The sequence below is a fragment of the Carassius auratus genome, chromosome 50 (genome assembly GCF_003368295.1).
Source record: "Carassius auratus strain Wakin chromosome 50, ASM336829v1, whole genome shotgun sequence".
Taxonomy (NCBI): Eukaryota; Metazoa; Chordata; class Actinopteri; order Cypriniformes; family Cyprinidae; genus Carassius; species Carassius auratus.
This window is the reverse complement of record NC_039292.1, coordinates 6289697-6303092: the sequence shown is the minus strand read 5'-3', so window position 1 is coordinate 6303092 and position 13396 is coordinate 6289697. Positions and strand designations below refer to the sequence as shown.

Here is a 13396-nt window from a genome sequence, read left to right as displayed (position 1 = left end):
ACCTTCTACCGCCGCGAGAGGGCGCTCTATGCTGCTCAGTGCTTCCGTAGTCTACACAGAAATCATAGAGCTCCCTCTCGTGGCTGTAGACGGTAATGTTTTCTCTCGGTTCTAAATAAATGCGACTTATAGTCCAGTGCGACTTATATATGTTTTTTTCCTCGTCATGACGTATTTTTGGACTGATGCGACTTATACTCAGGTGCGACTTATAGTCCGAAAAATACGGTAGCTACTTTTTTCTTTTAAAAATAATAATAAAAAAGTGATTTCAATTGAAATTGAATTCTCAAGCAAAATATTTAGCTAATATAACATTCGCTGCATTATAGGAAGAGCTTATGAGCAACACAGAAGTGGTTCAGACTTACCGTCAACAGATCAACAACACCATCAACCAGTTCAACCTACAGCTCTTCTGGAACATGTATAACAGGTAACCACCCACTACCTCATTAATATATAAAGAGTCGTGCATAATGTATGAGTAGAATATTCTGTAAAAAAAATAAAATAATAAGGATTAACATTTTTTTCTACAGCCGCAGGGATTTGGAAATGAACCGCAGTGGATCTGTGCTAAATGCTAAGACCCTGAGGTGAGAACTAAGTTAATTAGATTCATTCACATATGCCTGTGAAATAATACTGAATTCTAAAAGCTCAATCTTGCAGGTGCCCGGTCATGCTGGTCGTTGGAGACAATGCTCCGGCCGAGGAAGGCGTGGTGAGTTTTTAATAAGAGACTTATTTGATCATGTTTTTCCCTACCCTTCTCATTTTTTATTCCTCTTACCAAACTTTTCTCTTCTTTCTGTCATAAACTTATCTTTCTATCTAATATATCCCACACTTGAATGTTTTTTGTCATTCAGAGACAGGTCTGTCTGCTCTGAATTTTGTTCTTTTTCTTCCTTCCTCCGGGTTGTCTCACGGGAGCAGATGGCACTGGCCCTGGGGTTGATCACGGCCCTTTAATCTAACATATGAAAGCTGGGTCAGTGCCCCATCACATCTAATCAGACACACAGGGCGAGAGATGAGGAGAAAGATTGACATGACGAAGGAGAGTAAGAGATAGAAAAGAGCAAGAGATGGATTTGAGTAATTTAGGGCAAGAGGAGGAAGATGAAAAAGGGGGGAGCAGAGGAAATAACAGAAGGATGAGGTAGAGATTAGTGTGAAAAATAAAAATAAATGAAGCAAAATCATGGAAAATTAAGTGATTTTGAACAGAAGGAGAGATTAGAAATTAGAAAATATGACTCTAGTGAAACCTACTAATTCTAGATTATTACAATATATTCCCCTTTTTAGAATAATATTAACAAAAGTAACATTATTTGACTGCTTTCCTTCAATACTGAACATATATATATATATACACAGTATATATGGGGAAATATGTGTTCTCAGCATCAGCATCACATCCATTGACTAATGCAGACACTTGTAGTGAGAGTTTTCATTAGAATTGTGAACATGTTAGAAAGAGGGAACCTGTCCCATTCTGAAAGTGTCTGTGGTAGTCCAAACAGAGCCTGCAGGCGAATGCGTCTGTGCAGCTGTCTTTCTTTAGCACTGGAATATGACTCATCTCTGCAGTACTGCAGTAACTGGGTCAGACCTCAAACACACGCACACACAGACACACACACACTCTCCTCCCTCCATCACACCACCCATCTTACCGCCCTTCATTCAATCCCTACTGAAGAACTTGTTTAATCTTCTCCATTTTCTCCATTGTTCTGCTCTGTAAATGCCCTGACAGATATGTAAATGTGTCAAATACAGCATAAATGTTTTCTACTCCTAGGTTGAGTGCAACTCCAAACTGGATCCAACCAACACCACATTCCTAAAGGCAAGTGAACAGACATACTGAAGAAATACAGGCCAAACCTAGACCATTTTGGCACATAAAATTTCAGAAAAACTCATATTTGATTTGTTTCAGATGGCTGATTCAGGTGGAATGCCTCAAATTACACAGGTGAGAGTGCTTGACGTGTCTGATCTCAAATCAGTCTGTGATAGTATTACAGTGGTAAATAAAATTAAAATATTTGATTTTAAGGACATTTGGATCTCATTTGTACAAAATGCAATTTTGGTATTGTGTTCGGATACACAATACCAAAATTGCATATTGTACAAATTAGATCCAAATGTCCTTATAATAAAATATTTTAATTTGTGAATGGATACATTTATGCATTTAGCAGACTCTTTTATCCAAAGCAACTTACAGTGCATTCAGGCTAACATTTTTTACCTAACATGTGTTCCCTGGGAATCAAACCCACAACCTTGCGCTGCTAATGCAATGCTCTACCACCTGAACTCTACTACTACTAATAAAAATAATTAATAATTAGTAATATCCAAGAACTGAAGTTAAAGCTTGTCAAACGCTTGTTTCAGTGTTTGATTTGTAAATACTAAAAACAATTTGATTTAAAAAGTCTTGATCATCATTTCTTTCTCTTTCTTTTTTTTCTCTCAATTAAACTATGCTAAATGTTTTGAATCCTGCAGCCTGGAAAACTCTCCGAGGCTTTCAAATACTTCCTGCAGGGGATGGGTTACAGTAAGTCTAATTTATTTCATATTATTTTGAACATCAGTGTATTTATTAACAATTAGAAATGTTTCTGGGTAAAACAGAACCCCAGATCAGTTAAATGGAAGATTCTTTCTCTGCCATTGTAAACTGATCGAGTATGATCAGTCTGTCCTTTCTCCCATGCGTGTCTGTTTCCCATGATGAGATAGTTGTGAGTGTTTGCAAGCAAATAAGTGTGTGTGTGGAGGTGATGTATTTGGTATAATCTGTACTCTATGTGTATTTTCCTGCCCCTTCTCAGTTGCTTATATGAAGGATCGGAGAATGAGTGGGGGGCCAGGTACTTCCTGCTTCCTGTTCACGCCTGCCCTCTTCCTCATTTAAATTCTACATTTAGTTTTCTAATCCCTTTTTCGGCCTTGTTTAATTTCTGTATTGATCCTTCCCAGACTGATATTCCCATCCATTCATTATTTACCTCTGAAGGAAAAATGTGCTTTGAATGTGCTCTCGTGTTCTCTGCATGGCAGTCATTCGAAGTTGAACCATTAAAAAACATGGCATGAAATGCAATTTTATTTTTCTTTCTAGCTTAGAATTATTTTAAAACTTGCGGTTTTATGCACTTTTTTCAGAAGCTTCACATTTAAGACAGCACTTGTAGGCTGGAAGGTCTTTTTTATTTGAAATATTGGTTTTTAAATAAATATTTATATATTTTACTTATTTAAATATCTATAATAGTTATATATTTTCATACGATATTTTGTTGTTTTAAAAAAAACTAAGTATCATTAGAACAATTGTCAATTCAATGACAGTATTTTTTATTTGTGTACTGTAAGTACGATGTTTTTCTTTTTTCTTTTTTTAACTTTTTTGTGCTTAACAAGAGGAAAAAATCTAATGGAGTAAGGGAAAATAATTCTTATTTCTACATACTTAAACTTAATTTTACTTACATCTTTCGTATTTAAGTATGTTTAGATTTTTTTTTATACTATGAAACAAGAAAATACTGATTGAGAGAATTCTGTATTTGAAGTGGAACGTTATCAGCTTCAGGCCGAATTTTTTTTTTTTTCGACAAAACGTTCAAGCATGTCATCCCTGCCTCCTCTGCAACACATCATGCAGCCCGGACGAATTTCCCTGTGGACGTGGAACGACTATTCATCTCCGTCTCTCTTTCTCCCTTTTTTCCTCAGTGCCCTCGGCTAGTATGACTCGTCTTGCTCGCTCGCGAACGGCCTCTCTGACCAGCGGCGGCTCCGTGGATGGTTCTCGCAGCCGCGCGTGCACGCACTCAGATAGCACTGAGGGCGTCGGGCAGGTCAGCCACACCATGGAAGTGTCCTGCTGAACCCATGTGCACTGTCTCACATGCAAACATTTAGAGAGACGTGGCATGAAAGGAGGGCGTGAGAAGAATGGAGGTCTCATACTGCTTTCATTCTTTCTTTCTTAGCCATTTTCTATGTCCTTTTCTCTCCTTTTTTTCAGTGTTAGCCATCTTAAAGGAACAGTTGACTCAAAAATTATTTTTTTAAAATAAAAACATAACTATCTCGTCTAGATGTCTTTAGAAACCTGTATGACTTAATTTCTTTTGCAGAACACAAAATGAGATAGTCCAAGGAGCTATTTTCCATATAATGAAAGTGAATGGTGACCACAACTAAATTTCATTGCATAACAACCTTTTTTTCTGTGTACTGGCTTCAGAAGCCCATTCACTTCCACTGTATGGAAGAGAGCAGCTTGAACCTTCTGCTGAACATATGCTTTTGTGGTCCACAGAAGAAATAAAGCCATACAGGTTGAGAATAACCTCAGTTTGAGGTTTCATTTTTGAGCTGAACTATTCCTTTAACCATTAAAATGAAGACTTGCTGTCCTTTTCACCCTTCAAGACAGTGTTTGGTTTCCCCACAACTTTGTAACATGGTTACTTATCGCTCTACATGTCAGTATTCCTGCACCCTTTGCTTGCTGTCTCTGGCCTTCACCTCCTAAGACAAAACTACACGTCCCATAGGCCCCTGCTCTCACTCATTCCTGTCCTGTGACAGTCTTTGAGGAGAAACTGATGGATTGGGTCGCAGGTAAAAGGGATTGGTCTTGAGAAACAGCATGAAACAAAGCAAAAGAAAGAATTCTGAAACCAGAGAGCAAGTTATAAGTAACATTTATAGCTCTCCCTCTCAATTTACAAAGCCACTGTATAGTCGAAAAGGGCAGAAATCTCCAGTAAACAGTCGCTCTCGGCTAATCATCTCAGCTCATTTAGTCACTTGAAGTGTATTTTTCGCCACAAACTGTAAAAAATAAATAAATCACTTTTTAATTTATTTTTTTTAACGTTTTTTTTGTTATTATTATTTGATACCATTATTGGTTTTCTAATTTTAAATGTCATTTAAAGCACGAAAAACATTAAAAAAATGTTTTCCTCCATTAGAGTTGGACCGCTGACTTGCCTTAAATAGTATTTTGTCATGTTAGAATGCTTAATTTTGCCAGTCTTTTCATATTAAGCACTAATATGATCGACCACACTTTCAAATCAAGTCTTGTTTCATTAAATACTACATGCCTAGGACCCTTTTAGTGTGCTCTCGCTGTCATATGAAAGTGGCTTTGTCTGGGATCGGTTCTGTACGGTCTCCATTTTATAGACAATCAGCATCTGACCCAAACCAAAGCGGAACCGTAGACTGAGGCGGAGCCTGTGTGATAGAGTTTGCCCTCAAGGCCTCACTTCCCTTACAGCACCCAGCCCCGCACCAAGAATATACCAAAGCTACTGATTAAAAAAATGCACACATTACATTTCCCAATGAGGGCTGGGCTCTGCAAGGTAACAGAGCTTTTGTATGTACACACACACACACACACACACACACACACACACACACACACACACAATTCATGTACTCACATGCAACTTGCATAAAAAATGATACTGAAAGAGTAATATGCATTAGAATCATATTCAGTGCATGCTTATTTGATAATTTAATGTAGATCTGTGGATTCGCATTTAGTTATTATTTTTTTTTAATGGACTCATGTCAAATTTCCACATTTTCTCCATCGTTTGGTCAATTTCTGAAGTGCTAAATGACAAATACAACAAACGTATATTTTTGTTCTCACATTCACTTTCCGTTTTATTAGAAATGCATAGCAGCAGCCACGGTAATATAACAAAAAGTGTAGTGTTATGAAAAAAATTGCTAGATTTGCAATGTTAATTATTGTTGATTTATGTGCACAAACTGCCCAAAATTATTGGAGAAAACCCCAACCTAAACAATTGCACACATGAAAGTAGTGAATGAACAAATGAGCAAAAAAAAACAAACGACTGAGCAAATTAATGAACGAATGCACAAATGATTTGAATCAAGTGAGATGAGCTGAGATCTGATTGGCCGACGCAGCAAACATGGAACTTACGAGGGCGGAGCTACCGTTGGCTTTCAATTCCACACTCACGTTTTTCTGTCTTACTGAATGTCCGTTTTTCTGCTGCTTCCTAGAACAGGAAGTGCATAATTACGGCATCTCGGGGGTGTTTCCTTTGTGTTTGTCTGTAAGGGGCGGGGCTTTCTGGAGCATGATGTTCCAAGCTCGGAATGTAGGGCAAATCCCACCCCCAAACAAACCCAACCCCCAAAACACAAGGTGCCCCTCCCCTCACAGACACTTCCAGTCGCCCCTAAAGGGCTATCGACCCAGGCAACGCATCGTGATCAACCTCACTCCGTGCAAAGCTGGGCGCAGTACTGTAGATACTGTAAAAAGAGAAAGAAGAATGTGTGATACGGAATAAACGGTGAATGTGAAAGAGAAGAGAGGGAGAGGAGGAACAAAAGGACACGTGGTGGGTGTTTAAAGCGGGTGGGTGAAAGTCAAATGCAAAATATCAATGGGTTTCCTTCTAAAGACTGAATGGACAAAGACACGTTCTTCCCCAGTTTTGATTTGCATGAGTTTTGATAATGCAACTTTGTGTTTGTGTCGTTTTCCTTGATTTCCTGTCGGAAGTATGCAGTCGTCAGCTCTTATTAAAAGATCAAGAGCATGCCCACCCTTGTCCACCTGATCCCTGATTTCTGCCTGGGGGCCCTGAATGTATTATGTCCTTTGGAAGTGCTGTAGAGTATTGTCAATGTGGCCCCATATCACCTTTTCTTAAATCAGGGCTCACACCAGTTTGACCTGCCACACCTGCCTTTCCTTGCACCCTTTCCCTTCTCAGTCTATGTTCTCTGCTGTAGATATTTGCTGTTTTTAGGGCATAAATCTAAAAATAGGTCCGTACCACTAGCCTTGTTATGTGGAACTGTTATACTTTGGATTTCCCATGAGTTCCTCTTTTTATAATACTGTAGTTCTTATTTAACCATGTGTTGCATCTATTCTTGTGAGGATTCAATGAGTATTGTTATTCTGAATATGATTACAATTGTTACGATTAGCCATTGTTTTATATTAAGCAATAAGTTGTTTCGTGTTTATTTTTTTGGATGGGGGCTGGTTGTTCCAAATCTGTCTAAAGATACAGTAAGAGTCACTCTTAACCTGCTTTACCATAAGAAAACTATTAGAACAAATGTGTTTATGAATATGTACTATCTATTTACAAGCTGTCACAGTCTGTGTACTAAAAAAACTGAATGTGCAACAAATAAAAATGGATATACAAAACATAAAGGACCTTTGTTTTGTTTTCTTGCAGATTAATTGGCATCAACACCCACTGAAAACATAATATATATATATATATATATATATATATATATATATATATATATATATATATATATATATATAATGTATAATTGAAAGTTGTTTTTATGGAGCCCCTTTTTGCCACATAAGAATAAAAATAATGCTTTGGTAAATCATAACTATGACCACATTTTTGACATAGTCATATGATATAAAAAATCATTATGAGATAAAAAGCTCAAATTGAGGTTATCATAGTTAGGTTATAAATCATGTCAAAGCATAGTCATAAATTATGACAAAACATAATTATGAAAGAATAAAACTGAAATTGAGATAAAAGTCAAAATTGTTTAAGCCATGAGGGAAAAAAGTTAAAATTAGAATAATTTTTTTTTTTTTTACCTGTTAAATGCATAAATGAAAGTAAAACAATATGTATAGTAGTAATCCAGCCCACTCATTTTTCAAACTTGCTGTAATTTATTTCAAGAAATGAAGTTTGCGATAGATTTGTGAATTTCTTCACCTCACATAACAAAGCTAAGCATTTAAAGACGTATCCAAAGTGAGAAAAATGAAAAGGCTGCATTTCAATTCACATACTTCTATAAACATTTTATAAAATTGTGTCTTGTAAATTTTATAAACAACAACAATACATTAGCAACTAGTAGAATACACACTTAAATGCTATCTACTGTTACTGTCTGGGTTTTATTTTATTTATTTTTTTGCCATAAGACAAATAATTCTAATCTTGCATACTATACAGTACAGACAGTATGTGAAAGAGGAAGCAGCCATATTTTCATGTATCGAATTAAGACTTACTGAAAGTTGAGCTCATAACTTAAAATATAGGCGTCACTGAAGACATACAGCAAATTATCTCTGGGGTCATAGTTAACAGACTGAAAATTAGTCTGCATCTTCTTGATATTTATTTTCAAATCATAGCGCTCTTCTTTTGTTTGGGTGTCATAGGAGTAAAAGATCTGTTCTGTTTCTTTATCCACGTAACGAGTAGCATAAAGCACGCCGCACACCATGAAGGTGTTTGAAGCACTCAATTTGTACAAAGTGGTTTTCCAAGTTTGGCCCACAACTGGTGGATTACTGGTCTCGATTTTACTGATAACCACATTTCCGTAGTTGCTTGTAGTTGCATATATAACATAAACACCAGATTCATCTGTGGCAAAATCCATATCAGTATAGATGTATGCTGTGCTGAAGTATCCGAATGGATTCTTGTTGTTGTAACCTGTATCACTTGGTAAAGCCACAGTACTGACAGCACGAGTCGTCATGTTGAACTTACAGACAGAGTATGTGTTGTAACAGTTATAGTAGAGCGCATTGGCGTACATGACCATGTTTGGCCCCTGAATTGTGTTTGTTGTGGGATTGGAGTTTGATATTAATGTATCTGTTGCTCCTATACCTAATAAAAGAGTACTCAAGGTGCCGAACTGTTTGACATAGTTGCCATATACGTTACTACTTGTTAGCACCACCAGCCAGTATTTGTTCTCGTCTCCTGGAGCAGGATTTGCATCTCGACCCCAAGCACCATAAGTGTAAGACGTGCTGTGTACTGTGAGGGAATACGTTCTAGGTCCCACCACATTTGCTATTTGACCCAGACCACAGCGTTCTGAAAATACAGAAGAAAAGTATTTATTCTGATAAATAATGAAAATGCCCAGTTAGCTTGAGTTAAACGACTGTTGAGGTCTTTAGCTTACTTGGGGGAACTGTAGGAGGTTGTGGTGTAGCCTTGAGTTCATTTTTGCACTGTTCCAGGTCCCTCTTAACGCGCTTGTTCTCCCGATCTTTCTTTATCACCTGCATGCTGTCAAACTTCTCCAGCTCCACCATTGTGTTCTTCATATCGTCCAGCTTTAATACAAATATCACTTAAATTTTTCCTTTATGCATTTAGCAGACACTCTTATCCAAAGCGACTTACAGTACATTCAGGATAAAAATTATTACCTAACGAGTTCAATGGGAATCGAACCCACAACCTTCCCCGCCAATGCAATGCCCTACCACTTAAGCCACATGAACACTTATACTTATCATATTAAATATATTTACTAATTACAATAATACTGTAAGTTCTGTTTTGTACAGCAACTCACCTGAACTGCAGTCTGTGCACCTAGTTGATGGTAATCACCGGTGGACTTGTTAAGTTTGTTGAGGAGGTCCTGAATTTCGGCAAACTCTAACTCAATGATGCGAAAAGACACAGCCGCATACAGATTCTTGTCATCCTCCTTTTCCAGCAAGACCACGGTCTCCTCTAGTTGCTTGATACGTTGTTGTAGACCCAACAGAAGTCTGTCTAATTCTGTAATCTACAGATATTTACATTAACATTATTAATCTAATTTGATTTCAAATGTAAATAATGTAATTTAAAAAAAAATGAAATTTAAATTAGAAGAAAAAAATAAATAAACCTTTTCTGAAGTGATGGTCTCAATGCATTGGGCAGAAGTGGTCTCTACTTTTGTTAGTTTGGCCTCTGGGAAAGCAGGATCTGAATTTTTTAGATCGCACACACAGTCTTTCCCTCTCACTGACTGTGAAGAACAAATCATGGGAAATTAAATTGTATACAGCCTGTGCCCGGACAGAAATAAAGTGTCACTAATTATTCATTGTAAAAGGATTTAATTTTTCCTACCTGAAAGAAAACGAGAGGGATGGTGGCCATCAAAATGAATATATTAGACCGACTCATGTCTGAAGGCAGAGAGGGGTGCCTGTATCCTCAGAACAAACTACTTTGTGCGACAGAAACCGAGTTTTAAAGCTAAATCATTATGGTGAAATATCTGATAAAAACCGAGACAGATTTCTTAATTTCTTTTGGGTGACTCTTTGCAATCTTCGCCTTATCTCTGTAGACACCTTTGGATGGTCCATGAGCAATGGAAAATTGTATTGCTTATTAGCTGCGTTTTCGACATTAGTTTTGCCTCACTGTCTGACCACAATTATTATTAGTTTTTTCTTTTGTTATACTTTATATAGTGTTTGCTAAAGCAGAACATTTAGGCTTTTGGGTCATTTGCTCATCATGCTGTCGTACCTGCTGGTCCTCGCAGTCCTAGTTAGTCCCATCTTTGACCTATTCTGGATTTCTTTAATGTCTTAAATTTAGTTTTTTAATTGGAATTAAATTACTTTGCATTTATAGTTATTTACATTATTTTTCTACAATATATATGCAGAATTGTTATTGTTCAATTACATTTCTATATGTTTATTATGTTTAATTGAATGTAATGATTGTAGATATTGCTGTGGTCATATAATAGATCACTTTTTTTTTCTCCCGAAAGCATAAATAAAGGTAACAGTCATCGATATAATTTATCTACTATGATACAATGAGGTAGTAATAATGTATTAAAAATGTAACTCGTGCATTACAAGTCATCATACTATTGTTTCAATGTAATTAAAAACAGTTATTCAGTAAATGGCAGAATTGTGTCCACTGTAATTAGGTGTAGTAAATGTGTTTGTGTGTGTAAATCAGGTGACTGTGGATGCTCAGATAATTAAAGGGGAACAGAAGGATGATTCCTGCGTGTGTAAATTAAGCAGCTCTATCTGGGGTTTTCCTACGGCGAAGTTTGAGGCAGCTCAAAACAAACTCCAGACCTGTGAGGAAAACCTTATTGAGTTTCGTAAGAAGGTGAGATTCTTCAAACTGGTGTTAGATTCATTTCTAAAAGAAATGAATGGTAATGACCTCATTTGCTGTGGGACTTTCAGATACAGGCCAGTAATGTACAAATGCCTAAGTTAGAGCTCAGTCTTAAGAACATCAAAACCCGGCTGAAACCGTTCGAGTATCTGGACACAAACGGCCTGTACAACGCTCTTCACCTGCAACAGCTGGTACAGGAACTTGACCAAATGTATTCTACTGCCAGTGATATTCATAAGAAAACCTCCAGCAAAGAGATAGAAGGCCTTCTCAAGGAGGTAAATCTTTCTCATAATCCTTCATCAAAAAACAAAAACCTTCTTGAAAAAATATTGGTATTATTTATATAATAGCATTTATTTTGAATTAGCTTTTATTTTTATGTTTTGGGTTTTTGTTTTAATTTTGTAATTTTGTTACATGTTTTGTCTTACAATATTTTTAAAAAATATTTCTATTTAGGTTTTTTATTTATAATTTTTATTATTTATTTATCTCAGTTCATTTCTTGTTTAAAGTTTTTCATGTTATATTTATTTTTTTTATTGCGCTTCATTTCAATAAATGAAAACTATTTTAGTAGTTTGAGTTAACAATAACAAGTCTTCTGAAAAGCCATAAAATGAAAGTTTTGTTTTCAGTGTAAGAAACACTGAAATTTAAGTCATTATTCAGTATAATTGCACTGTAAAAAAAAACAACAACAAAAAAAACCTTGAGGTAAATGACTGGAAACACCATTCCCATGATTTAACAGATTTTGCCTTTTTTTAATTATAAGATTTTACTTTAATTTTATGGTTTCTGTTTGGCAGCTGTAACTTTTTTTTTTTTTTACAGGACTTTTTTTTTACAGTGTGCTGTTTTGAATTCATATAAAAAAATTCAAGTGACAGAAAATATATTTTTGATTATGGTTTACTCATCATTTAAGTTATATGTACATATGAAGATGAACTGAAGATGACAACAAACAAACCCCCCCCCCCCCCCAAAAAAAAAAGAAAAGCAAAAATGTATTTAAATATATGTTGACCATTATATCATATGTGTTCCTCTCAGTTGACTAATGCAAAGAAGGAAGCCCAGGACATGTACAAAGATAATTTCTTCAATCTAGAGACAATGAAATCGAAGCTACTTGACCTCAACAACCGAGTGCAGACCTGTAAAACTATACCTGAAGACTTCAGCAGTAAGTACAGGACTTCCAGTGAGTGGAGAAACATTTTGACATTTACGTTGTGGTCTCATTGGTGCTCTTCAGCAGCCTTGTGAAGACTGGTGTGATGGATTTTCATGAAATAGGCAGTAAAATGCTTACCTTAATGTATGACCAATCCATACGATTCCACTTGCAGGCACTTGTCATCAGCGTATCATGTCCAGCATAAGTTCTCCAGTCGTTACCAAACTCAATTCCATGAGCAAGTCCTATATCTCAGGTGCTTGGGGTCGCGATGCGAAGCAGGACAACAAGGAACGCTACTTTGAACACTGTCTGATGAGCGGAAACCAGCTTGGCATCACAATCAGGATCTACAACTCTTACGAAGATTTCATAGCCAGCAAGAACTACAAGGACGAAACGATAGCACCATCATACGGTGACAAAAATGCTGTTCAGGGCTCTGGGACAATATTTTACGACAACACTGTATTTTACCAATGCTACAACAGCATTGAGATCTGCAGCTTCAACATTACCACAAAAGCAACCAAGCGTATGAAACTGGACGGTGCTGAAATCAACAAGTTCCCCTTCTGCTACTACAGCTGCCGTGATTGGACAGACTTCGACCTGGAGGCTGATCAGGACGCCGTGTGGGTGATATACGCCACCGAGGAGAACCACGGAAACATTGTTGTGAGACGCTTAGATCCGCTGTCACTCAATACCACTCATACCTGGAAGACGCGTCTCTTCAAGAGGTCCGTCACCAACACGTTTATGGTGTGCGGGGTCCTGTATGCTACACGCTTTGTTAATACTTACCGAGAAGAGGTGTTTTATGCTTTTGATACACTCACTGGTCAAGAGATAAACACTCTTTCTTTGCCTTTTGAGAAGGTTGCTGCTGGAATAGCCAATCTGAACTACAATCCTGTAGACAGGAGGCTTTACATGTATAATGATGGCTATCTTTTAGCATATAACACCTTCAACTGAGGGTCTTTCATACGCAGCTAATACAAAAAATGTAACCCAGAAGTCCAAATTTCACAGCATGCATGGTTAAACTAAAGCTTTACGCTATATCATCATGTGATTGTGAGACGTTTGAAGTGCTCAAAGTCAAATGAACCAATTTGTCTACTTTTGCCATTACAATAAATGTGCTTATTCTGCA

General features: G+C 36.8%; 3 protein-coding genes across 10 annotated transcripts in view; 2 read left to right on the top strand and 1 right to left on the bottom strand.

The window, feature by feature from the left end:
* The window catches only part of LOC113066793 (protein NDRG4-like), a 35774-nt gene extending 28487 nt beyond the window's left edge, over window positions 1–7287 (top strand). For 5 of the 8 annotated variants that reach the window (XM_026238822.1, XM_026238820.1, XM_026238823.1 and 2 more), the window contains 8 exons: window positions 333–436; window positions 543–599; window positions 676–727; window positions 1820–1867; window positions 1961–1996; window positions 2542–2593; window positions 2871–2909; window positions 3778–7287. In XM_026238822.1, coding sequence (XP_026094607.1) covers window positions 333–436; window positions 543–599; window positions 676–727; window positions 1820–1867; window positions 1961–1996; window positions 2542–2593; window positions 2871–2909; window positions 3778–3932 — 543 coding nt within the window. In that variant the 3' untranslated portion in view covers window positions 3933–7287. The remainder of the gene's footprint in view (window positions 1–332; window positions 437–542; window positions 600–675; window positions 728–1819; window positions 1868–1960; window positions 1997–2541; window positions 2594–2870; window positions 2910–3777) is intronic. The other 3 variants (XM_026238824.1, XM_026238819.1, XM_026238826.1) reach the window with 1 other exon arrangement.
* A 474-nt stretch (window positions 7288–7761) lies between these two features.
* On the bottom strand, window positions 7762–10194 carry LOC113066790 (olfactomedin-4-like). Its single transcript, XM_026238815.1, has 5 exons — window positions 10011–10194; window positions 9784–9906; window positions 9460–9678; window positions 9061–9214; window positions 7762–8969 (listed from the first exon to the last, which is right to left on the bottom strand). Exons 1-5 carry the CDS (start codon window positions 10065–10067, stop codon window positions 8140–8142), a joined length of 1383 nt encoding a protein of 460 aa, XP_026094600.1. The 5' UTR covers window positions 10068–10194; the 3' UTR covers window positions 7762–8139.
* Window positions 10195–10266: 72 nt separating this feature from the next.
* LOC113066791 (olfactomedin-4-like) lies at window positions 10267–13396 on the top strand. The gene is made up of 5 exons (XM_026238816.1): window positions 10267–10439; window positions 10872–11030; window positions 11111–11323; window positions 12108–12240; window positions 12407–13396. Exons 1-5 carry the CDS (start codon window positions 10407–10409, stop codon window positions 13213–13215), a joined length of 1347 nt encoding a protein of 448 aa, XP_026094601.1. The 5' UTR covers window positions 10267–10406; the 3' UTR covers window positions 13216–13396.

What these genes read in the sequence shown, in the direction of transcription:
- LOC113066790 (XM_026238815.1), bottom strand. Translation starts at nt 10,067, where the DNA reads ATGAGTCGGTCTAATATATTCATTTTGATGGCCACCATCCCTCTCGTT. An exon ending in TCCCTCTCGTTTTCTTTCAG is followed by an intron (nt 9,907 to 10,010) that starts GTAGGAAAAATT and finishes TGTTCTTCACAG; the next exon opens with TCAGTGAGAGGGAAAGACTG. An exon ending in AGACCATCACTTCAGAAAAG is followed by an intron (nt 9,679 to 9,783) that starts GTTTATTTATTT and finishes AAATATCTGTAG; the next exon opens with ATTACAGAATTAGACAGACT.
- LOC113066791 (XM_026238816.1), top strand. Translation starts at nt 10,407, where the DNA reads ATGCTGTCGTACCTGCTGGTCCTCGCAGTCCTA. An exon ending in TTATTGAGTTTCGTAAGAAG is followed by an intron (nt 11,031 to 11,110) that starts GTGAGATTCTTC and finishes TGGGACTTTCAG; the next exon opens with ATACAGGCCAGTAATGTACA. An exon ending in TATACCTGAAGACTTCAGCA is followed by an intron (nt 12,241 to 12,406) that starts GTAAGTACAGGA and finishes TTCCACTTGCAG; the next exon opens with GCACTTGTCATCAGCGTATC.